Source organism: Myotis lucifugus, unplaced genomic scaffold (genome assembly GCF_000147115.1).
Source record: "Myotis lucifugus unplaced genomic scaffold, Myoluc2.0 scaffold_2265, whole genome shotgun sequence".
Classification (NCBI taxonomy): domain Eukaryota; kingdom Metazoa; phylum Chordata; class Mammalia; order Chiroptera; family Vespertilionidae; genus Myotis; species Myotis lucifugus.
Window position 1 is genome coordinate 1 of NW_005873313.1, and position 25,971 is coordinate 25,971.

A 25,971-nucleotide genomic window follows, 5' to 3' on the forward strand; every position below is an offset into this window, starting at 1 on the left:
AGAAACTTTCTTTTAAATCAAAAAGATCCCCCCCCCTCCCCCAATAAGGGCAGGAACTTGAGCGTAAATAGATAAAAACATGGTTCAAATGACAGAGTTTTTCTAGGCAGTGAGAGGGTGTTTCGTGTCTTTCCCAGATTTAGAACACACCCCCTCAATAAATTTATATTCCTCCCAAAGGCTGTTCTTTCCGCACAACTGCAACTACTCTGTGTATCCCTCAGGCAACCATAAAGGGAATGCTTACTGTATGATGGTTTTGTTCTGTAGGGCCTAGCATACAAGCTGAGTGAAATGAAGATTCAGAGTAACATCTCTAGAATGGTTAATACAAAATAATTATTTTCTGTAAAGTAGGAATAACCTCAGTTTTCTTAATCACATGATGCCTAGATATAACATGTGTGCAAGGAGATACTTACATGGCAGTGAAGGCATGGTACGCAAAGCTAAGCTCATGGGTAGAAACTGCTCTGATCTGTCAAAATAAATTCTTTACCTGTAGGATGAGTGTTTGTATGTCTCTTTGGTACTTCTCAGAACGTTCTTCCTTCTCTCTCATTGCTGGTTTTCTTTTGCTCACTTTAGAATCTAAAATAGAAAACAAAAATAATACAGATCTTTATTTAGCTTTTGTTTTCCTCTTCAAGTTCAGCATTATTTTTGCAGAGGAGTTCGGTTTCCTTTACCTAAAAGAGAAGGAAAGGTAGAAAAAGGAAAACATACAATAACTTTAGTGCTTAATTTTTCAAATAGGAGTCTCTATAAGGGAACTCCGCTCGGATGTCACCTGGATAATAATATCCATCTTTCTGAAGAACAAACTACTAAATTTTCCTTTGAAGCTGTGTCTATTTTCTTTGCAAAATCTTAATCAGAAAGGGCAAGGAATAAAAATAAACAAAATCTAAACATTTTGATTATGATGTAACACCCAGTTTTTAAAATTATTGTTAAAATAAGCAACACTGCACAGCTGGTGTAGCTCAGTGGTTGAGCAATGACCTATGAACTAGGAGGTCACAGTTCAATTCCCAATCAGGGCACATGCCCGGGTTCTGAGCTTGATCCTCAATAGGGGGTGTGCAGCCCTAACCGGTTTGGTTCAGTGGATAGAGCGTCGGACTGCGGACTGAAGGGTCCCGGGTTTGATTCCAGCCAAGGGCATATACCTTGGTTGCGGGCACATCCCCAGTAGCGGGTGTGCAGGAGGCAGCCAATCAATGATTCTCTCTCATCATTGATGTTTTTCTCTCTCTCCCTCTCCCTCTCCCTTCCTCTCTGAAATCAGAAAGCATATACATATATACATATACATATATATATATATATACATATATATATATATACTAAGCATATATATATACACACACACACACACACACACACACACACACACACACATACATACACACACTAGAGGCCCAGTGCACAAAATTCATGCGGGGGGCGGGGGGGGGGGGTGTCCCTCAGCCCAGCCTGCACCCTCTCGCAATCCGGGACCACTGGCTCCCAACTGCTCACCTGCCTGCCTGCCTGGTCACCCCTAACTGCTTGCCTGCATGATCACCCCTAACTACTCGCCTGCCTGCCTGATCGCCCCTAAATACTCGCCTGCCTGGCTGATCGCCCCTAAACCGCGTCTACCTGGACCCTGCCGCTGCGCGTTTGTCAGGAAGGACGTCCGGAGATGATGTCCAAGCAAGTCGGTTGGCTGCACTGGTATTATTATAGATACTAGAGGCCCAATGCACAAAATTTGTGCAGGGGAGGGAGGTCCCTCAGCCCAGCCTCTACCCTCTCGCAATCCGGAACCCCTTGGGGATGTCCCACTGTAATCTGGGACCCCTCACTCCTAACTGCCTGCCTGCTCACTCCTTACCGCTTGGCTTGCTGCTCCTTAGCACTGCCGTGGAGGCAGGAAAAGCTCCCACAACCACTGCTGCGCTCACCAGCTGTGAGCCCGGCTTCTGGCTGAGCAGCGCTCCAGCTGTGGGAGCACACTGACCACCAGGGGGCAGCTCCTGCATTGAGCGTTTGCCCCCTGGTGGTCAGTGAGCATCATAGCAACTGGTCGTTCCATTGTTTGATCGATTTGCATTATTAGGGTTTTATTATATAGGATATTTTAAAAAGCAACACTAAAATTGTACAGAACAAAATTTAATTCCTTGGATAATTCAAGAAGCCCATGCTAAGAGAATAAATCATAAAAGAACTCACCATAAGAAAATTTGTAACTATGTGTGATGATGGATGTTAACTAGACTTACTGTTGTAATCATCTTGTAATATATAGAAATATCAAACCATTATGTTGTACACTTGAAACTAATATAATGTTATATTTTAAATTATCCTATATAATAAAAGGCTAATATGCAAATTGTCCCTTTGACTGGGAGTTCAACCAGGGCCCCCCCCCCCCCAAATCAGGGGCAGGGCAGGCAGGCAAACCACCTGGTCCCTCCCCAAGGCCGATCCGGCCCAATCGACCCCGATTGGGGCGGACTGGCTGGACCCCACCCGTGCACAAATTCGTGCACTGGGCCTCTAGTATATCAATAAAAAGAAGAAAATTAAGATTTTCATTAAAAGAGAGCGATAAAATGACTGAGGCTTAGAGAGGCTAAGTAATACTCTGCTTCCAGAAGTTGTCTAAGTCTGTTTTATAACTTGTCACTATAAGCATGTTAATTATATATATATATACATTATTTTTTTTTAAAAAAAAATCTATATCTTTATTGATTTCAGAGAGGAAAGGAGAAGAGGAGAGAGATAGAAACATTAATGATGAGAGAGAATCATTGATCAACTGCCTCCTGCAGGCCCCACACTGGGGACCAAGCCGGAAACCTGGGCATGTACCCTTGGCCAGAATTGAACCTGGGCCCCTTCAGTCCACAGGTTGACGCTCTATCCACTGAGCCAAACCAGCTGGGGCAATTATATATTCTTTATTTCTACTCCATTGAAACATCACGGAGCTCTGGCCAGGTAGCTCAGCTAGAGTGTTGGCCCAATACGCCAAGGTTGTGGGTTCAATCCCCAGTTGGGCACATAAAAGAAGCAACCAATGAATGCATAAATAAGTGGAACAACAGGTTGATGTTTCTCTCTCTCTTTCTCTCCCTTCCCCCCTCTCTAAAATCAATAAATAAAAATAATTAAATAAACAAACAAAAATATCATGGAAAGGTGAAAAAAAAAATACAAAACAATCTCGAGCTTACCAAGAGGCATTATTATAAACATTCATTATCACTGTATAGTAAGAAAAAAATCCTAATTATTTGCACTGTGTTTCTGAATTCTGTACCAGTGAGAATTTATAACATAGTTGGTACCTGCTTTGAAAGCTGAAGATTCATTCTGTTCACAAATATCTACAGTCTGGATAGTCTTTTGGAGAACGCTGACCTGAAAAAGCAAAAAAAAAAAAAAAAAAAGTAAAGAAATAGTCTTTCTATATATGTAATGTTTTACTTTTGAGCTTTAGTGCCACAGATCAGCACTATTCATAAATTAAACTGGTCAAAATTGATATACTCACATAGGAATGTCACACATATGAGATCAAAGTGGACAAAGTAACAAACTAGATAAAACCCAGTGTTGGTAATATAAACTAAAAAAAAAAAAAAAATAAAGAAAACCTTCAGGATAATTTCCTAATATCTGGTTTTTTAAAAAGTGGTCTTTGCCTGGCTGGTATGGCTCAGTAGTTGAGCATCAACCTAGGAAACCAGGAGGTCACGGTTTGATTCCCGGTCAGGGCACATGTCCCGGTGGGGGCTGTGCAAGAGGAAGCCGATCAATGATTCTCTCTCATCACTGATATTCCTCTCTCTCCCTCTTCTCTGAAATCAATAAAAAAAAAAATTTTTTTTTAAATATTTTTTTATTGATTTCAGAGAGGAAGGGAGAGGAAGAGAGAGATAGAAACATCAATGATGAGAGGGAATTATTGATTGGCTGCCTCCTGCAGGTTGGACCAAGCCCGAAACCCAGGCATGTGCCCTTGACCGGAATCAAACCTGGGACCCTTCAGTCCGCAGGCCGACGCTCTATCCACTGAGCCAAACTGGCCTGGGCAAAAAAAAATATTTTTTTAAAAAGTGGTCTTTGCTGAAGCCGGTGTGGCTCAGTGGATAGAGAGTCGGCTTGCGAACTGAAGGGTCCCAGATTTGATTCCGGTCAGGGGCATGTACCTGGGTTGCGGGCACATCCCCAGTGGGAGATGTGCAGGAGGCAGCTGATCGATGTTTCTCTCTCATCGATGTTTCTGGCTCTCTGTCTCTCTCCCTTCCTCTCTGTGGAAAATCAATAAAATATATTTAAAAAATAAAAATAAAAAAAATAAAAAGTGGTCTTTGACAAGGGCCTTTAGGAAAGTAATGGAAACATAGAAGTATACATATGTAGATATGGATAAAGATGCTCACTGGGGCACTGTTTAGAGAAGTAAAAAAAAGGAAACAGTATATACCAGTGATGGCGAACCTATGACACGCATGTCAGAGGTGACACGCGAACTCATTTTTTTGGTTGATTTTTCTTTGTTAAATGGCATTTAAATATATAAAATAAATGTCAAAAATATAAATCTTTGTTTTACTATGGTTGCAAATAACAAAAAATTTCTATATGTGACACGGCACCAGAGTTAAGTTAGGGTTTTTCAAAATGCTGACACGCCGAGCTCAAAAGGTTCGCCATCACTGGTATATACACATATATTCCTATATGAATGGAATGTTTACAATATGGGAGACTGCCATTTTTATGATAGATTTCTGTGTTTATTTTTAATAAAGACCATGCATTATTTTTATAGTCAGCATAAACAAAGATTAATAAAGAAACTTGAGTATTGAAACTTAAGTTTGGCCCTAGCCAGTTTGTCTCAGTGGATAGAGTGTCAGCCCATGGACAAAAGGGTCCCAGGTTCAATTCCAGTCAAGGACACATACCTCAGTTGCAGGCTCGATCCCTGACTCTGGTAAGTGGTGTGTGTGGGAGGCAACCAATCAGTGTGTCTTTCTCACATCAATGTTTCTCTCTCTGTCTCTTCCCCTCCCTTCCCTCTCTCTAAAAATCAATGAAAAAAATAACCTCGGTGAGGATTAAAAAACCACCACAAAACAACTAATTTTCCTTTCTTATCTCATCTAAAACATCTACTCCTCTGTGCTTTAGATTTCCAAGTAGTGAAATGGGTAAATAATGCTACTTTCCAAAAATTTTGAAGTAAAAGAAAAAAATAAAAAAGCTTTTTGTAACTATATAGAAAATGCTTTGAGAACTTATGTAGACATGGGGATATGATAACTAATTCTCCTTCTAACTTCTTTAGCAAGCACCAAAATATCTCTGATTATGGACCCAAACATGTTAAAGCCATGTTTACCATGCTATCTATACCAAAGATTACTTACTTTGTTGGGAGGCTCCTTATAAAAATAGGTCACTTCTCCAGTGTCTGTTCCCACAAGGGCCAAGAGATTCTGAATCTTTCTCTTGTCTTCTAGCTCCCTGTAATTCTCATAAAGAGTAAGCACACATTATATCCAGAGCAAGTAAATTTTTTTAAAGGATCTCCCTTCTGACTTACTTGTTTAAATAATGATAACCTCAAACTAAAATTGAATAGGATTTATTTAGACCTCAGCACTAATTTTGAAAACATCAGGTACTTATACTTAGGAATTCAGAGAGAAGGGGCCAGAAACTAATTTCTTAGTTGGTTCTAGAAAAGCACTGTTGTGGGTGGTAGGCACATTGCTCCTCTTCAGGACTGATATAAGTTCAATAGAGGCTCGGTGCACAAATTTGTGCACGGGGGTGGGAGGGGAGTCTGGCTGGCCCACTCTGATCAGGGCCCATCAGGCCTGGCCGGCCGGGTGGAGGGGATGTGGGAGGTTGGCCAGCCCCACCCCCTGGTTGAACTCCCAGTTGAGGGACAATTTGCATATTAGCCTTTTATTATATAGGATAGAGGCCTGGTGCATGGGTAGGGGCTGGCTGGTTTGCCCTGAAGGGTGTTCTGGATCAGGGTGGGGGTCCCCACTGGGGTGCCTGGCCAGCCTGGGTCAGGGGCTGAGGGCTGTTTTCCAGCTGGCAAGTGACTAAAGCTTCCAACCGCTCCTTGTTTTCTTTTCTTTTCTTTTTTTTTATTCTGGGCCAGCTTTAGCGCTGAGGCCTCGCTGCTGAAAACATGGATTCAATGTTTCGGTCTGGCTGGCTTTCAGTCAGGCTGGTTTCTGGTGTTTTGTTTATCTTCTTATTTGCAACATAGTACATAGTTGCTTAGAGTTACAGTTGAGAGGCTGGCAAGTGAGGCGGGAACGTTGGAGTCCGCAGCAAGCAAGCCTCATGCTTGCTTCAGTGCCTGGCTGCCGGCCGCCATCTTGGCTGACAGTTAATTTGCATATACTCACTGATTAGCCAATGAAAAGGGTAGCGGTCGTACGCTAATTACCATGTTTCTCTTTTATTAGTGTAGATTCTCCTAACTATCAGCCGTATTACAGGCTGATGCTCACAGCTGAATCTCTCTCCAGAACTGACATCAGTCAAGGGGGACTGCCTTAGCCAAAGGACAGTCTGCACCCAGTGCCTCGCTAAGGAGGGGTACAAAAGCCCAATCCCCTTATCTTAATTCAGGATATTGAGATACCCTGTGGCATTGGCTGAGTCAGCTGTAATTGAATCACAGTTCAACTTCTGCCCAAACTTTCCTTATTCCCTCATAAGTAGTTATTCCTGAAAACACTCCCCAATAAATCTCCTGCAAGTAAATTTCCATTGCAGAGTATGTTTTCCAGGGAACCCAACCTAAGGCAGTTTATATCAGACTAGAGGCCCGGTGCATGGATTCGTGCACTTGTGGGGTTCCTCGGCCTGGCCTGTGCCCTCTCACAATCTGGGACCCCCCGGGGGATGTCGGACTGCCAGTTTTGGCCTGATCCCCACAGGCCAGGCCAAGGTACCCCACCTGTGCACGAATCCATGCACTGGGCCGGTTTCAACCCGATCCCCGCAGGCCAGGCCGAGTGACCCCACCGGTGCATGAATCCACGCACTGGGCCTCTAGTATGCATATAAGATATTTGGTTAATCTCTTCCCACCCTCCCCTCTCCCCCCTTCCCTCTGAGATTCATTAGTCTGTTCCCTGTTTCCATGCCTGTGCATTGAGCATCTGCCTCCAGCTGGTCAGAGCGCATCAAGCTACCAGTCGAACAGTTGAACAGTCGCTTAGGCTTTTATATATAAAGACAAACAAACTCTAAACTGAGTTTTCAGAGCTAGTGATATAGAGATGATTTATGGAACATAATATTCTTAGCAGCAAAACAGATGGGAGGGCTCAACAGGTAAACAGGATATAACTTAAACAACTGAAATAAATCAAAGAGGGAGGGAGTCTGTTCATGGTGTCCTATGTAAAATCACAATCTCCATTTTCCACACCTCAGCCAGTTTTAAGACCCAGAGACTATGACCTGAAAGATGAACTGGGTCACCCAGTGACACCAAAGCAAGTGTACATGATAACGATTTCCCTGGTCCTTCCCCAAAGGGCTTATGGCCATTTATTCAAGTAATTGTACAACGGGGAAAAAGAAATACCCAGGCATTTCAAAGATTGCTAGATATATGGTCTGAGCTAACATTGATACCTGGTGACTTGAAGCATTATCATGGCACTAGGGCATATGGGAACCATGTAATAAATGGAATTTTAGTCCAGGTCCAGCTCACAATGGGTCCACTGGATCCAGGCTCAATCAGTGATCATTTCCCCCATCTCCATATGAGTAAGTGGAATGAACATATTTGATAGTTGCCAAACCTCCAAATTGTTTTTTTGGCTTCTGGGTTATGCTAAGTTGGAAGCCTCTGTAACTGCCCTTTCCTCACCCCAAGATGGTAAATAAAGATCCAAAGAATGTACAGGTGAAGGCCTCCATCAAACCCTCATTTCATTCACAAGTATGACCTATGCAAAACCAGACTGATAATAGTAGACAACTACAAAGTAGGTCCCAATTCAGTAACTATGCTCAATGTATTATTTTTGCTATAGCAGATTAACTTGGTTTTAGATATATGGTAATTGGCTACTGATTAAGCTCATGTATTCCTACCCATTCCTAACAGGACCATAAGCAGTTCTCATTCATGTGTGGTGAAAAATAGTGTACCTTTGTAGTCTTTCTCTAGGACCAAGTCTTTTCTGCTCTCTATCAAATCAGTCCAAAGCGACCAAGATCTGACCATCCTATAGATCAGTGGTCGCCAACCTTTCGGACCTCACGGACCACCAGTGGGCCATGGACCACCAGTTGGTGACCGCTGCTATAGATTACATTAGTTCACTATTGGTGATATAGTAAATCAGACTGGATAGACAAGAAATGGTGCCCAGCTGGTGTGGTTCAGTAGTTGAGCATTGACCTATGAACCAGGAGGTCAAGGTTCGATTCCCAGTCTGGGCACATGCCTGGGTTGTGGGCTCGATCCCCAGTAGGGGGCCTGCAGGAGGCAGCCAGCCAAGCAATGATTCTCTCTCACCACTGATGTTTCCATCTCTCCCTCCCTTCCTCTCTGAAATCACTAAAAAAAAAAAAAAATTAAAAGAAATGGCAAATGCATTAGAACCTTGGTAAGATACATGTGCTCCAGAAGGTTTGACGTAACCTTACAAAGCACATCAGTGAAGTTTTAGGGGTCCACTCTATGCATGCCAGAACATTCTCTTCAAAGTAAAGGAAAAATTACTGCATCTCACACCTACCATCACCAAGAAGGAAGTATAATGCTGAGAAGGACTCTTCAGGTTCTGGAGAAAACATGTTCCATACTTTTGAATAATGCTCTGACCCATATATCAAGTGACATGGAAGGTGAGCTTTCAGTTGAAAAGAAGTTCTGCATTAGGTCAAAGCTAGACCTATTAAGGAGATAGAATGACTAATAAAAAACCTGACAAACAAAAACCCTAGACCTCATAGCTTCACTGGTGAATTATACCAAACATTTAAAGGTCTACACCAATCATTCCCAAACTTTTCGAAAAACTGAAAAAGAGGCGATACTTGCTAACTCATTCTATGAATCCAGCATTCCCCTGATACCAAAGCCAGACAAAGATAATGTAAGAAAAGGAAACTACTAATGACCAATATCTGTTATGAACACTGATGCAAAAATTCTCAACAAAATACTAGCAAACCAAATTCAGCAGCATACTAAAAGGATATACACCACGATTAAGTGCAGTTTATTCCTGGAATACATGCATAGTTCAACATAAAAATCAATCAATGTAATATACCACATTAACAGAATGAAGAGGGAAAACATACAATCATTAATTGATAAAAAAAAATGCATTTGACAACATTCTATACCCTTATATGACATAAACACTCAACAAACCAGGAATAGAAAAAAAATAACCTCTATAAAATAAAAGCTCTGTATGAAAAACCCAAGCAAGCATCATACTCAATGGTGAAAGACAAAGTTTTCCTCTAAGATCTAGAACAAGAAAAGGGTGCCCACATTTGCAAGTTTTATTTAAAACTAGAGGCCTGGTGCACGAGATTTGTGCACTGGGGGGAGGGGGGGGTCCCTCAGGCCAGCCTGTGCCCTCTCGCAGTCCGGGACCCCTTGGGGATGTCCGGCTGCCGGCTTAGGCCGGATTCCCCTAGGACAGTGGTCGGCAAACTCATTAGTCAACAGAGCCAAATATCAACAGTACTTCTTCAAAATAGACTCGCCCAGGCTGAAAACCGACTTCTGCGCATGGGCCATGAAGTTTCAATCGCACTGTACGCGCACCTGCACGTGGTATTTTGTGGAAGAGTCACACTCAAGGGGCCAAAGAGCTGCATGTGGCTCACGAGCCGCAGTTTGCTGACCACAGCCCTCAGGAATTGGAGACAATGATTTCTTGAATATGACACCAAAGGCAGAAGCAACAAAAGGAAAATACACAAATTGGACCATATGGAAATTAAAATTTATGCATCAAAGAACAATATCAACAGAGTAAAATGAAAGCTCTCAGAATGGGAGAAAACATTTGCAAATCACTCATCTGATAGGGGATTAATATCCAAAATATATTTTAAAATTCTTAAAACTCAACAGCAACAATAAAGCAAACAATCCAATTAAAAATGGTCAAATGTCTTGAATAGACATGTCTCTAAAGAAGATATAAGAATGACTAATAAGCATGTGAAAAATGCTCAATATCACTAATTAGGGAAATGCAAATCAAAACCACTTGAGTTTTGATTTGCATTGCCCTAATACAATGATGGCTATTACTTCACACCCATTATGATGGCTATAATTTCAAAAAATAGAAAACCAATGTTGGTATGCATATGAAGGAAGTGAAACCCTTGTGCATTGCTAGTGGGAATGTAAAATGGTATGGCCAGTATGAAAAACAGTATTATGGTACCTCAAAAAAATTAAACATGGGAACAGCATTTGACCCAGCAATTCCATTCTGGGTATTTATCTGATGAAACCCAAAACACTAAACTGAAAAGACAGAGGGAGAACCAAGATGGCGGCATAAGTAAACTCTGTACTCGCCATATTCCGCAACTACATCAAAATTACAACTAAAATACAGAACTATCATTCAGAACCACCTGAAATCTGGCTGAATTAAAGAAGAAGCCACACTGAGACTGGCAGGAGGGGTGGAGGCATATATCAGGCAAGTCCAACACCTATGTGTGGCATTTCTTTTCTTTTTTAATCATATCTTTTTAAAAATATATATATTTTTTATTAATTCCAGAGAGGAAGGGAGAGGGAGAGAGAGATAAAAACATCAGTGATGAGAGAGAATCATTGATCAGCTGCCTCCTGCACTGGGGATCGAGCCCACAACCCAGCATGTGCCCTAACTGGGAATTGAACCATGACCTCCTGGTTCATAGGTCAATTCTCAACCACTGGGCCACGCCAGCCAGACACGTTTCTTTAATTGGAAAGGATTTAAGAATTTTAAAATATATTTTGGATATTAATCCCCTATGTTGTGGAGGCCTCCCCTGAGGAGCAAGGGATCCTAGCCCCACACCAGACTCCTCAGCCTAGGGTTCTAGTGCTATGAAGAGAAGCCCCCATAATTTCAGGCTATAAAAACCAGCAGAGATTGTGGCTGGGTGACAAGGTGGCTAATAGAGACCCAGACAATTCCTCTTAAAGGATCATGCAAGGACATACTTGGATTCACTCCCTCTGAGCTCCAGTGCTGGGGCAGTGGCTATGGGGGATTCAGGGACATACAGGGAAGAAGTGGATTGTCTGGCATTGGAGCAAGAACTTGAGGGTGGCTTTGTCCCAGACAGGGGTGCTCGTAGCAGTCATTGTTCCTATGCCGAGACCTCTCCCCCTCCCAGAGCTGACTGGCAGGGGCCATATCTGAGTCTCCATCAACCTGGCTCATACTGTTAGCTCTGTCCTGGTGATTCACTGAGACCCTGCTTCACCCAATTTGCAGCCCCACCCAAGCTGTTTGCAGTGGCTTTTCCATATAAATGGTCTGTCCTGGCTCAGGCTTCAGACTTTCCTAAAAACTCTCAATCAAGCAACAGCTGGAGTCAGCATGTCCCATACCACTCAAGAAGAGGCCCCACGCCCAGCACTAGCAACAGCCTGCCTTGCTTTACAGCTTGGCCTCTCCTGGGCACTTCCAAGCCCAACACAAGTAGCAGCCATGGGCAGATCGCTCTGTAGCTCCTCATGGGTAGCCCTAGGCAGGGCACAGGCAGTGACTGACTTTGTACCTCCAGCAGGGCCCCAAAGCCAGTGCACCCAGTGGACAGCTTCAGACCATGCCAGATTACAATTCTACACATTCACGAGCGACACACTCAAGGGACAGACTCAGTGAGCACCAAAGCCCCACTGAAGAAAGTCCTGCTCCGTAGGGGTGTCTCCCACACAGGAGCTCTTTCTCTGTAGTCACAGCTGGTCCTCAAAGCCAATTGGCCTGGGGATCAATTCCTCCCAGTGATGCCAACACCAATCAAGGCTCAACTACAAGACTGTGCACACAGCCCACACAGGGGCACACCTAGAGTGCCCAGCTCAGGTGGGGAGGCTGAGCCACTGGGCCCTACAGGACACCTACTACACAAGGCCACTCTACCAATTCCAGGAGACATAGCAGCTCTACCTAATACATAGAAACAAACACAGGGAAGCAACCAAACTGTGGAGACAAAATAACATGTCACAAATGAAAGAATAGGAGAAATCTCCAGAAAAAGAAGTAAAAGAAATGGAAGCAAGAAAACTACCACATACAGAGTTCAAAACAATGGTTATAAGGATGCTCAAGGAACTTAATAAGAAATTCAAGGAACTTAGTGAGTACTTCAAGGAACTTAGTGAGAACATCAACAATATTAAAAAAGGATCAGTTAGAAACGGAGGATACACTAACTGAAATTAAGAATAACTTATAAGGAATCAACAGTAGAGTAGAGGACACTGAGAATCAAATCAGCAATTTGGAATATGAGGAAGTAAAAACACCCAATCAGAACAGCAAAAAGAAAAAAGAATCCAAAAATATGAAGACTAAGGAGCCTCTGGGACAACTACAAGCCAACTATTCACATCATAGGGTTTCCCAAAAGAGAAGAGAGAGAGCAAGAAGTTAAAAACCTATCTGAAGAAATAATGACAGAAAACTTCCCTTACACCTGTTGAAAGAAATACTCTTACAAATCCAGGAAGCGCAGAGAGTCCCAAACAAGATGAATCCAAAGAGGCCCAAACCAAGACACATTATAATTTAAATGCCAAAGGTTAAAGACAAAGAGAAAATCTTAAAAGCAGCAAGAGAAAAGCAGTTAGTTACCTACAAGGAAGCACCAATATGACTGTCAGCTGATTTCTCAACAGAAGCTTTGCAGGCCAGAAGGAAGTGGCAAGGACACTATTCAAAGTGATGAATAGTAAGGACCTACAACCAAGATTACTCAGCAAAGCTCTCATTTAGAATTAAAGGTCAGATAAAGAGCTTCAGAGACAAGAAAAAGCTAAAGGAGTTCATCACCACTAAACCAGTATTATATGAAATGTTGAAAAGTGGAGGAGGAGGAAGTGGAGAAAGAGAAGAAGGAGGAAGGAGGAAGAAGAGAAGGAGAAAGGAGAAGGGCAGGAGGAAGGAGGAGGAAAGAGGAGAAAGAAGAAGGAGGAGGAGAAGAAGAAAAAGAAGGAGGAGATAAAAAATAGAACAATAATATGGCAATAAATACATATCTATCAAAAATTGAATCTAGCCCTAGTTGGTTTGGCTCAGTGGATAGAGTGTCGGCCTACGAACTGAAGGGTCCCAGGATCGATTCCAGTCAAGGGCACATGCCTGGGTTGCAGGCTGGATCCCCAGTGGGGGGTATGCAGGAGGCAGCCAATCAATGATTCTCTCTCATCATTGATGTTTCTATCTCTCTCTCCCTCTCCCTTCCTCTCTGAAATCAACAAAAAATTTTTAAAAATTGAACCTAAAAATCAAAATAAACAAGGAATCTAATGAATAAAATAAACTGATGAATAAAATATAACCAGAGGCATGAAAATATAGAAAAGACTGACATATCTCAGAGGGAAGGGAGGAGGAGGCAGGAAGAGATTAACCAAATAACTTATATGCATAAATGCATTACCTATGGACACAGACAATAGGGTGATGAAGACCTGGGGTAGGGCAGATGAGTGGAGGGGGGCATTGGGAGTTGGGAAGGAAAGGAGGACATCTGTAATACTCTCAACAATAAAAAATTTTTTAAAAAAGGAAAGACATATGCACCCATATGTTCCACTGCAGCATAATTACGGTAGCCAAGATACAGGAGCAACCTAAGTGTCCATCAATAGATGAATGGATAAGAAATGTTGCACTATACAATGGAATATGACTCAGCCATAAAAAAATAATGAAGCCTTGCCATTTGCAACAACATGGACCTTAGCGAAATAAATCATACAGAGAAAGAAAAATGCCATATGATTTCAGTTATATGTGGAATCGAAAGAATAAACAAACAAGCAGAATAGAAACAGACTCATAGATAAGAGAATATTTGATGGTTGCCAGATGGGAGGGAGTTTGGGGAATGGGTGAAAAACAAAGGGATTAAGAAGTACAACTTGGTAGTTACAGAACAGTTATGGGATATAATGTACAGTACAGGGATTATAGTCAATAATATTGTAATAACTGCATATGGTGCCAGGTGGGTACTAGTTTTATTGGGGTGATCACTTTGTAAGTTATATAAATATCTGATCATTGGGTTGATCACATGAAACTAATGATACTGTACATCAACTGCAACTGAAAAGTACAAAATTATTGTTTTTTGAAAGTGTACTATAGTGGATGCTGTGGAACACTGCCCAGATACCACCTTCAGGACCAAGATCCCTACCCCTCAATTTGTTGAGTCCTTCTCCAGGAACTGCCTTTGGCTGAAGGGGGCTGCCTCTCTCAAGTTTACACCCCCTCCCTGGTGGCAGCCTACATCAAATAACTGATCACTGTGAAGGTACAAAAGTCTGCCTCCTTCGCCTCTGAAAGGCTGTCCCAGCCTCAGAGCTCCCTGTAGGGCTGGCTGAAGCCTCTGTTACCACTGTATCACAGTTCAAATTCTTCCCCTGCTCAAGTCTCCTCACAGATGTCATTCTTGAGAGTCTCCCTACTAACCTGCAGGCAAATCTCCATCTCAGAGTCTTTTCCCTGGAAAATACAACCTAACAGGGTTACCACAGAGAAACTTACCTTGGTTTAGAAATATAACTCCCACATTTCCCTTCTCCTACTTGGTACCTGATTCTCAGTCGATCATTTTCTGAGTAGAGGCGCAAAACATGTTCCCGTTCCTGGAAGAGGCAGACTTGCATATCACTTAGAGCTTTCTGCAATTCAGCAATCTCTTCTTCCCTCTGCTGCAAATCCCATTCTAGTTTGTGCTGGAAAAAAAAAAAAAAAGTAGTTGAAAAGATATTGAGCCTCACAGGAGTATCTCTTATTGGATAAGAGATATAACTTCTAAGGAACGGAAAAGTGAGTTTTTTAGAAATATTACAATGTGAATGTTTTCACCAATATAGACTTCAAATGACAGCAACAATAAGTTGTATACTGACTTGAGTTTAAAAGCTACAGGGTGAGTATGATATTTGCATATAATGTCAAAGCTCTCATATCTTCCTTCTACAGACTACAAAATCCAGAATGCCAGATGACTCACCTGTTCTATTCACAATTTTTAAAAAATGCTTTCTATTCAATAAGCATTATGAAATTTTGGAACACAAAGATGAAACGGTATGTTTCCTGTCTAGAGCTGAGGAATTTTGTGGACAGACATGCAAACAATTAAAATAATTATTTAATGGAGGAATATGCCTGGTAAAATGATAGAGGGGGAAAGTACAACAGGAGTAAAATCTCTGAAGCCTTTCTGGAAAGTCAGAGACCACCATCAAAAAGTTGAAACTTGGCCGTGGCTGAATGGCTCAGTTGGTTGGGGCATTGTTCCATACAACAAAAGGTTGCGGATTTGATTTCTGGTTCAGGGCACATACCTAGGTTGCGGATTCAATTCCCAGTCAGAGCACGTATGGGATGCAACAAATCAATGTTTCTCATGGGTGTTTCTCTCTTTATATCTCTCTCTCTCTGTCTCATTAAAATCAATAAAAAACGTATTCTTGGATGAGGATTAAAAAAAAGTTGAAACTTGAAAGATGAAGACTGCTAGAGACAAGATGAGGATGGGTACTCTCAGGAAAGAGAACAGTAAATACCGAACCATCAAAAAGTCTTAAATGTTTGGACAACTACAAGTATTTCAATATTACTGAAGTGAAAAGTGAGAGGCAGGCTGAAGAGGTACGAGACTGGAGGCTGGGATACTGGTTAAAGAGGATATTGCAATAATGCAGGTGAGTTATAATGAGAGTTTTAACTAGGGTTGAGGCAATATGATGAAGATATAATGGATTAAGGGATATTTAGGAAGCAGAATCAATAGAACTTACTAAATAACTGAATACGGGGGCTGGGCATAATTACAGGCAATCATACCACTGAGTAAGACACAGAATAAAGAAAAGTTAAGAGGTAAGAAATGGAGGGAAAGAAAATGGTAGGGGTATATGTGGATGTGTGGATAGAGTTGAAAAGGGAGGTTAGTTCAGATATAAGCATATTAACATGGAGTTCAGGAAAAAAGACTCAACATTAGCCACTCGGATGTTATCATTCCTGAGGTGGTATGGACAAAAATAAGACCATTTATGGTGGAATGTGCAAAAACGTTGGCATTTAAGATTAAGGAAGGGGAACCATTAATGGAGACTGAGAGCTGAGATAAAAATGGGAAAAGAAAAATGACACAGAAATCAAAAAAGGAAGAAAGTTTCCAGAAAGCAGAGATCAACAGTGACAGATACTACAGAAGTCACAAAGAGAAGAGATCATTTTGGCAAATGGGTATTAGAGACCACAAGAGTAGTTTTAGTGGAACAGTAAGGAGAGAGACAAAACTGCAGTCACAGAGTCATGAGTGGGTGATAAAGTCAAACTACTCCAGAAGTGGGGCTAAGAAAAGAAAGAGCTATCTACACAAGAGAATAGAGGGGGAAGCACAGCTCAAGAATGGTGTTTATCATATAAATTCTAGACCTCCACATTACGGAGGAGTTCAAACGTCAATCCTTCTAGGAAAAAAAAAGAAGAAAAAGAAGAAGAAAAAAAAGAATGGTGGTTTTTTGTTTGTTTGTTTGTTTTTAAGTTGGGAAAGACTTGAGTATGTTTATATAAACTACTGGGGAGAAAAAGCCCATGTTAAGCAAAAGGTTAAAAATAAAACACAAAGAGAAGAGAGATGATGAAGAAGGGTTTATTAGGAAGAAAAAGGATGTGGGCCAGGGAGAGTGTTGAATCAATTAGCTCGAAGAGGCAGAGATATCTTGTCCCTGAAGTAATAAGAAAGAAAAGAGATGGACACAGGGAGGTAACAGTGTGGATAGGTGGGACGGAGTCATTCACGATAGCTGGTTTTTCCTCTGTGAACCAGGAAGCAAGACTGCTTGAGGAGAGACGGCTAAGATGGGGCTGCAGGCTGGAAGAGAGTAGAGAAGATACAGCAGCACAGGTGGGGAGGGAGAAGGAACTGATTAGGGATAGGTAAGGAAATTGCTGTATAGTGACTGAGAATACAGATGAATTTGTTTACCATGAATTTATTTATTTAATATATTTTATTGACTTTTTTACAGAGAGGAAGGGAGAGGGATAGAGAGTTAGAAACATCAATGAGAGAGAAACATCGATCAGCTGCTTCCTGCACACCTCCTATTGGGGATGTGCCCGCAACCAAGGTACATGCCCTTGACCGGAATCGAACCTGGGACCTTTCAGTCTGCAGGCCGACGCTCTATCCACTGAGCCAAACCAGTTAGGGCAACCATGAATTTATTTTCTAACAATTTGGGACCTTTTCTAAGACAGTGATTCTTAACTAGAGGTGATTTTTCCTGTGCCCCAGGAGAAATTTGGCAATGTCTGCAGGCACTTTTGATGGTCACAACTGGGGGTGTGGTGAGGGTGTGTGCGTGCATATGTGGGCTACTGGTATCTAGTAAGTAGAGGCCAAGGATGCTACTAAGCATCCTACAATTCATAGGATAGTCCCCACAGTAAAGAATTACCAATGCCAAAATGTTAATAGTGCCAAGGTTGACAAACCTTGCTCCAGGAGACTAGATTCCATTATAGCTAGAGCTTTAGTTATGCACATGGAGCAAAAGTATAAGCAAGGGATCATGTGCAGGCAGTACAGTTATTACCAAAGTGAAGTGTGACGGGGTTCAGGTTAGAAGGGAAGAACATGATGTTAGAAACTGACATGCAACATTTGGAAAACTGAAAAGTCAAGCAGCCATGGAGATAATAATAGTCAGGTGTACAGGGCTGAAAGAACTAGAAGTATAAGAGAGACCAAGACATAAAAGTTTAAGATTTTAGAGGTGGAGCAGTTTGGGGGTATTATGGTCTAATGAGGTACCCAAAGGGTACGTAGCGAGGCTGGGGTAGAAGGGAATTGAAAAATATCTGTTTGTGATACAAGCTGTCACTTTGAGATCTTCTCTCAGTCATAACTACACTTCATCAGAGTCCTAAAAGGAAATGCATCATCTCTTTTTACCTGTCCTTCACAAGCTTCTTTGTACAGCTCCAGTTTCTTCAGCAGGTCCTCATTTTCTGCCTCACACTCAGCCATCTTCTTTTGATAATATCCCAGAAGCTCCTGAGAAGGGCAGAGAACAGCCAGACGATCTTCGATGGAAGGCAAAGGAGTTGACTCCACTGAATCTGAGAAAGACACGCCCTTCCACCTGGTAGAACCACTGAAGCCATGCGCAGCACCATGCTTGGGAAGAGTTCCCGGCCTATGGGAAATTAGAAAGGACATATTCATTAAACTGTTTAAACATATATAAAACAATTTCTTAAATAAAAAAAACAGGTTTATGTTCTTAAAGTGTGTATAATTCATGAATTTTTAAAATTCATGTTTAAAAAATGGAATATAAAGTAAGACCAGATAGTAACAGTTAGACATTTTAATACGATAAGATATACACTAACAGGAATAATTATACACTGCTGGTGAAGTGCAACTTGGTGAAACTACAGATAAATGAATTGGCGGAATCTAGTAAAATTGCAATTCCTCTTGTTCTAAAGAAACTCATGCACATATGCACAAGGTGACACATAAGAAAATGTTCATAGTAACATTATGTAAAGGGTCAGCATTAGGAACTATAGCCAAGTTACTAACCATACAACCACATCAAATTCTAATCTCTACCACTGGAGACATTTGAATGACACAGACCATGACTATTCAAGTTCTAAGGGTAATCAAAGGTTGAACAAGAAGCATTTTTAAGCCAAAACAATGAAAGTTAGAAAATAAATGATGCAGAAGTGAAGAAACCCTCATGTGAAAAGTATTCCATTTTGGCTAATTGACTGCAATTTGTAAGGTAAGAAAAAAGACAGCAGAGGGGAGAAACTTGATACCAGAAGTCCAGAGTTGTAGTTAATGACTATGGTCAGCACTTTTAATAAGTGAGCATGTATAGAAGAGATATTAAAATGTACTTTCAACTAATATGAAGAAAAAAAATCTAATATTATCTCAATCATTAAAAGCTTGTGAGAGCACTGGCCAGTGTGGCTCTCAGTTGGTGGGTATTGTCCTGTGTATAGAAAGGTTGCCGGTTTGGTTCCACCCCCAGTAGGGGTGTGCAGGAGGCAGTTGACTGATGTTTCTACTCTCTCTCCCCTCCCCTTTTCCCCTCTCTCTCAAAATCAATTTTAAAATTAAAAAAAAAAAAAAGCTAGTGACAGAAATAGCATTTTACTTGATGTTTCATGTTTCCAAGGCAGCTGCCTAATAACTACTCTGGGGAACAGGTTAATAGATGAACTAAGAGGCATTCCTGAGATTTTGCAGATGAGACTGTGGCAGTGAGGATGAGGAAGATGTGTCATGTAGCAAGGTGATGGCAGAACCAGAATTCCAAGTCCCCTGTGTATGCTGGCTGTTTCTTCTGTAATCCAGGAGGCACTGGCATCTACTAGGCCCATTCAAACTGTCCGGATTCTGGTATTATTATTTCATATGCACTACTTAAAAAAAAAAATAAATGCACTACTTTTTAATCTCAATTCCACATAAGAAGAATAGAGAAATGAGTCTAATATAGTTCAAATCCAGAGTTTGGAAGTATGTTGCCAAAACTCTTCTAGTTCCTAAACTAACTTGCACTAAGGCTACAGAAATTTTGAATTTTTTTAAATTAAATTTATTGGGATGGCACTGGTTAGAAGTCTTGATTCTTTTTTTAAAAATTATTTTTATTTTTGTCAAGGGCGGGGGAAAAAAGGAGAAATATGTAATATTGGGATGGCACTGGTTAGAAGTCTTGATTCTTTTTTTTAAAATTATTTTTATTTTTGTTAATCCTCACCGGAGGATATTTTTCCATTGATATATATATATATATATATATTTTTTTTTTTTAGGGAGAGTGGAAGAGAGAGGGAAAGAGAGAGAGAAACATTGATGTGAGAGAAACACATTTATTGGTTGCCTTCTGCACAAGTCCTGACCAGGGCTGGGAAGGAGCCTGCAACCCCAGGTACGTGCCCTTGACTGGAATTGAACCCAGAACCCTTCAGTCCACAGGTCAATGCTCGTCCACTGAGCCAAACCGGCCAGGGCTTGATTCTTTAAAAAATATATATATTGTTATTGATTTCAGTGAGAAACAGAGAAGGAGAGAGAGATAGAATAATGAGAGAATAATTGATTGGCTGCCTCTTGCACACCCCACACTGGGGATCAAGCCCACAACCTAGGCATGTGCCCTGATCGGGAACTGGGCCATGATCTCCTGGTTCCTATGTTGACGCTCAACCACTGAGCCACAATGGCGGGACAGTCTTGATTCTTGAACAACTCAAAAAATAAGCAAATGTCTTACTTTCTGCAGACAGGGGTACATGTTGGGGTAAAGTTCATGCTGTCCTCTTCACACCTGTTAAATACATAAAAATTCAGAATGAGAGGGCAGCAACAGAACAAAACAGTATAGAACACACAGACTGGATCCCTCTCCAACATTACACGTGCCTGCTGGTAGAATGTGATGTTTTAAAATGTAGTACTATTCTTTAAAGTAGTTCTGAATCCTGAAGTTCTATGACTCTTGAATTTTCATAAGGTATTCTTTGTTATTATTTTCAAATAAAATCAGAATGGCATTTATTATTTTAAATGGATAAGCACAAAAAGAAAACCCTCCTGAGTATGAAGGTTATCTGCAACAATGCAAAACAAACTTACAATCCTTTGCTGAAATTATAGGAGAGGGAGATGCAAAAAGTTTATAATAAGCAAGAGATAGTAAGTGGAAATTAAGGAAGAGGACCCATTATGCTAAATTTAAAATAAATACAAATGCCCTAACCGTTTTGGCTCAGTGGATAGAGCGTCGGCCTGTGGATTCAAAGGTCCCAGGTTCGATTCCGGTCAAGGGCATGTACCTTGGCTGCGGGCACATACCCAGTAGGGAGTGTGCAGGAGGCAGCTGATCGATGTTTCTCTCTCATCAATGTTTCTAACTCTCTATCCCTCTTCCTTCCTCTCTGTAAAAAATCGATAAATTAAAAAAAATAAAATAAAATAAATACAAAGCCATTGATATTATCTTTATTTAGTGTGTGCTGTAGCTACTGTTTTATCTTAGAGAAAGAAAAAAATATTACTTATAAACTTTAAAAGGTTCATTCACAACCCCCATTCCAATTGATGATAGATCTTTTTTTTTCTTAGAGAAAGTTTATTTATAAAGTTACAGAGGTAGCAGAAGTGAGCCAGCTAGGCTGTGTAGGCTCAGAAAACAAGTTATAGAAGCAAAACAGAGCCCTTGAAAGAAGAAGGGGAAAGGAAAGGCACTGAGTGCTACTGAGAGGGAGAGCTGCTGTGAAGACAGATCCTAAATTCCTCTACTTTGAACAATCTTATCACAGAGATTTACAGGGAGAAAAACCTCAGGGAAGGAATACCAAAGTGAGGGAGGGAGAAGGAAAAGAGGGGGAGGAGAGAAGGGGAAGAAAGAGTAGGGGTGAAAAGGGGAGAGGGAGTTTGTTTTTTTTTAATTAGCTTTGAGGAAAGCTTTCTTATCAAGCATGCTTTATCAATCCATTCTGATTTTGAGCCAGTCTAGAGATGATGTATCCCTGGCCACTGCTGGTCAGTGGTTAAGCACTGACCCATGCACCAAGAGGTTGCTGTTTTGATTCCCAGTCAGGGCACATACCCAGGTTGCAGGTTTGATTCCCAGTTGGGGTGCAGAAGGCAACTGATTGATGTTTCTCTGTCACACTGATGTTTCTCTCTCTCTCTCCCTCTCCTTTCCTCTTTCTCTAAAAACCAATGAAAATATATTAAAGAAAGACTTGTATGCATGCATATAAGCATAACTAATGGACATAAGACACTGGGGGGTAAGGGAGGGTAGGGGTGTGTCAAGGGCGGGGGGGAAAAAAAAGGACACTTATGTAATACCCTTTGTAATACTTTAAGCGAAAAATAAAAAAATATTAAAAAAAAAAGAAAATATATTAAAGAAAAAAAAAGAGATGATGTAATGTCCTGTTCTTATGTTCTACCTAGTATATATCTGCTTACCATCTTCAGTCCTTTGGGGAAGATTTTTGTGAAAGAAAAAGAATGAAGAGATAATCACTATTGTTAATTCTGTAACCATTTTCCTGATACGAACTCAAGTGCCTGCCCATAATCATAGAAACCATCTTTTCATTGGCTTCCAGGACACCATATGTTCTTGGTTCTCCACCTTCCTCACAGGTCATTAATTTTCAGTCGCTGATAATTCTTCCTTGTCTTTATACTTTACTAGAGGCCTGGTGCATGGATTCATGCACTGGTGAGGTCCCTTAGGCTGGCCTGTGGGGATTGGGCCAAAATTGTGACAACCCCCAAGGAGTCCCGGATCGCGAGAGGGCACAAGCCAGGCCAAGGGACCCCACCGGTGCATGATCAGGGCTGGGACTGCGGGAGGGCTCCAGGGCATGTCTGGCCCATCTCGCCCAGTCCCAATCGGCCGGACCCCAGCAGCAAGCTAACCTACCAGTCGAGCATCTGCCCCCTGGTGGTCAGTGCACATCATAGCGACTGGCTGAACGATCAAACGGTTGGACACTTAGCATATTAGGCTTTTATTATATAGGATTGCCTTGGTGACCTCATGAAATCTCATGGTTTTCAGGTGTACACCTCCAGTCCTTCCTCTGCCCTCCACTCAATTCACACATATCTGACCACCTACTTCATATCTCCATTTGGATGTCTAACAGATCTCACAAGCTTAAGTCCAAAACTGAGCTCCTGATATATACCTCCTACCACCAAACCTGACCTTTTCTCAGAATTCAACATTCCAGTAATGATTAACACTAATCCACCAGTTGTTTAGGACAACAAACTTAGAGAAATTTTACTCCTCTCTTTGTCTTATGTTACTAGAGGCCTGGTGCACGAACTTGTGCATGGATGGGGTCCTGCCGGCCTGCCCCATCAGGCCGATTTGGCCAGGCTGGCCAGGAGGAGGGGCTGTGGGTGGTTGGTGGGCTGGCCCCGCCCCCATTGGGGTGGGGGGATCAGGGGCGGGGCTAGCTTGGGGGAGGGGCTGCAGGCGGTTGGCCAGCTGGCTCCACCCCCTGGTCGAACTCAAGTTGAACTCCCAGTTGAGGGGACAATTTGCCTATTAGCTTTTTATTATGTAGGATACTCAATCATTAGTAAATCCTAATGACTCTATCACCACCATATCTAAAATCTGACAACCACTCAGATTTTATTTATTTAAAATATTTTTTTATTGATTTCAGAGAGGAAGAGAGAGATAGAAACATCAATGATGAGAGAGAACCATTGATGGGCTGACTCCTGCATACCCCACACTAGGGACCGAGCCCACAACCCACGCATGTGCCCTTGACCAGAACTGAACCTGGGACCTTTCAGTCCGCAGGCCGATGCTCCATCCACTAAGCCAAACCAGCCAGCGCTCGCCCCCCTCCTTTTTTAAATATATTTTCATTGATTTCAGAGAGAGGAAGGGAGAGGGAGAGATAGAAACATCAATAATGAAAGAGAATCATTGATCGGCTGCCTCCTGCATGCCCCCTACTGGGGATTGAGCCTGTAACCCGGGTATGTGCCCTGACCTGGAATCAAACCAGGGACCCTTCAGTCCCAACGCTTTATCCACTGAGCCAAACCAGCTAGGGAACCATCTCCCTTTTTATTCTCTTGTTTAAAAGATTACTTTCCTTCTTCAAACTTACGTTCTTCTATAAAACTTCTCCAAATTGGACCAATTTGACTCTAGTAGAAAATAACCTAGAAAATAAAAATGGTAATTGGGTTGGTATGATAGATACAGGTGACATTTTAAAATATAGTTTTATTGAGATATAATTCACATTCCATACAATAGAGTCATTTAAAGTGTATCATTCAATGATTAGTATATTCACAGATAGGCCCAACCATCACCAGTCAATTGTACAACATTTTTATCACTTAAGAAGGAACCCTATATCCTTTAGCTATCAACCCTGTGCTCCACCCAGTCCTCCCCGAAGCAACCACTACCCTACTTTCTGTTTCTATAGACCTTCCTATTATGGGCATTCATATGAATGCAATCATACAGTATGTGGTCTTTTGTGACTGGCTTCTTGCACTCAGTATAATGTTTTTAGTACTTGCTGTAGTCAGTACTTCATTCTTTTTTATGTCCAAATAACACTACATTTTATGAATATGGGTGACATTTTAAAGATAAATATCACTGTTCTAAAACTAATTAAGAGTAACTTAGAACTTTAAAAGTCTTCCAACAACCTGCAATCTCTTCTCCCTCATAGACAGTCTCACTCCTTCTGGGCTATTGCAAATCTACAAAAAGTTGTTTGTACTCACATTTATTTATTTATTTTTTATAATCGCTAACCATCTAACTTCTACTACATCTGTTCTTGGTCAGCAGACATACAATTTAATAAACTTCGTTGCTCTTTTGGGTTCCTATCTATCATCCAACAAGTCCCTTCTTGATGTGTATGCTTAATTTGTCAGTGTTGATCACCCTTTTAAAAAAATATTGCTTTGTAGTTGAGAGCGTGGATTCTGAAATCAAACAGACTTGAGTTTGAGTCAATGGTCTGTCCCTTTTTAGCTGTGTGACTTCAGGCAAGTTACTTAATCTCTCTAAACTTCAGTTACTTCTTAGAAAATGGGGAGAACAGCATGTTTTTTATAGGTCAGTGTAAAGATTAAATGAACTAATGAATGAAAGGGCTGACTGAGCACAATGTCTGGTACACAATAGGCACTCAGTAACTGCAGATTATTTTTACTGAAAATGTTCCTCCCTTGGCGCAAAGGTTCTGTCCTCAACTTCTTTTTACTACTTCTTCTATCCATTTCTTTGGAAACATCATTATTTTCACTGCTTTTGTGATTATCTCTATCATTAAAACACTACCTGGCATAGAATAACAACTACTTGTTAAATGAACAAATAGATCTCTTTCAATCTCCTAATTTGAGTTTCCAACTATGTAATGGACATTTTCATGTTTATGTCCCATTGGAGCTTAAAATGTTTAACCAAAAGAGAAAAAAAAAAAATCACTCAAATCATATATTTTTTAGCACCTCAAAACGAACACTTCCTAAACCTAATACATCCTCTTTTCCATCCAAACATGTTCCTTCTGACTTTCCTATTTTAGGTACTAAATTCAGCATCTTCCAAGCAACCTGAACTTGAAAATTTTAATTCATTATTTCATTACTACTTCTCTTGACCCTCTCATGCAACCATATAATAGTCATCTATATCCTATCTCGACAATAACCGTGCTGATTCAGGATCTCCCTATCCTCTTATCCACTCCACTACAATGGCTTCACTGTTCTACACACACCTGGTCTCCCCTGGTCCATCTTCTTAAACATCATAAAAGTCATCGATAGCTTCTCACAGCCAAATGCATTAAATCAAACTCAGCCTAGAGGTCACTGCTTTCTTTCTAAGGACCAACCCTATCTCTCCTGCCTTATTTCCCTATACTCCCCCTAAGCATATCCTTGGTTTCCAGATAGCTTTCTCGCCTCCAGTTCCTCCAACTGGAACAGAGCTCCCTCCACTTTCATAATTTCACTTAATGAAATCCAGTCTGTCCATAAAAACTCCAATAGTACCTCCTTCATCTCTTTCCTGAGTCTCTCCAT

At 41.2% G+C, this 25,971-nt stretch overlaps 1 protein-coding gene across 1 annotated transcript; it reads right to left on the reverse strand.

Annotated features, from left to right (window-relative positions):
- Window positions 1–226: 226 nt before the first annotated feature.
- On the reverse strand, window positions 227–24,063 carry LOC102440281 (coiled-coil domain-containing protein 77-like). The gene is made up of 7 exons (XM_006108424.3): window positions 24,015–24,063; window positions 20,624–20,677; window positions 18,271–18,514; window positions 14,883–15,025; window positions 5,442–5,538; window positions 3,351–3,423; window positions 227–591 (listed from the first exon to the last, which is right to left on the reverse strand). The coding sequence occupies exons 2-7, from the start codon at window positions 20,659–20,661 to the stop codon at window positions 482–484; spliced, it is 705 nt and encodes a 234-aa protein (XP_006108486.2). The 5' UTR covers window positions 20,662–20,677; window positions 24,015–24,063; the 3' UTR covers window positions 227–481.
- Between the last annotated feature and the right edge of the window lie 1,908 nt (window positions 24,064–25,971).

Bases quoted from the DNA above. Each gene is read 5' to 3' on its own strand.
- LOC102440281 (XM_006108424.3), bottom strand. From the start codon at position 20,661: ATGAACTTTACCCCAACATGTACCCCTGTCTGCAGAAA. The intron at 15,026-18,270 runs GTAAAAAGAGAT...TTTTTTTTCCAG, and splicing joins AAGAAGCTTGTGAAGGACAG to CACAAACTAGAATGGGATTT. The intron at 592-3,350 runs GTACCAACTATG...TTTCTATTTTAG, and splicing joins ATCTTCAGCTTTCAAAGCAG to ATTCTAAAGTGAGCAAAAGA.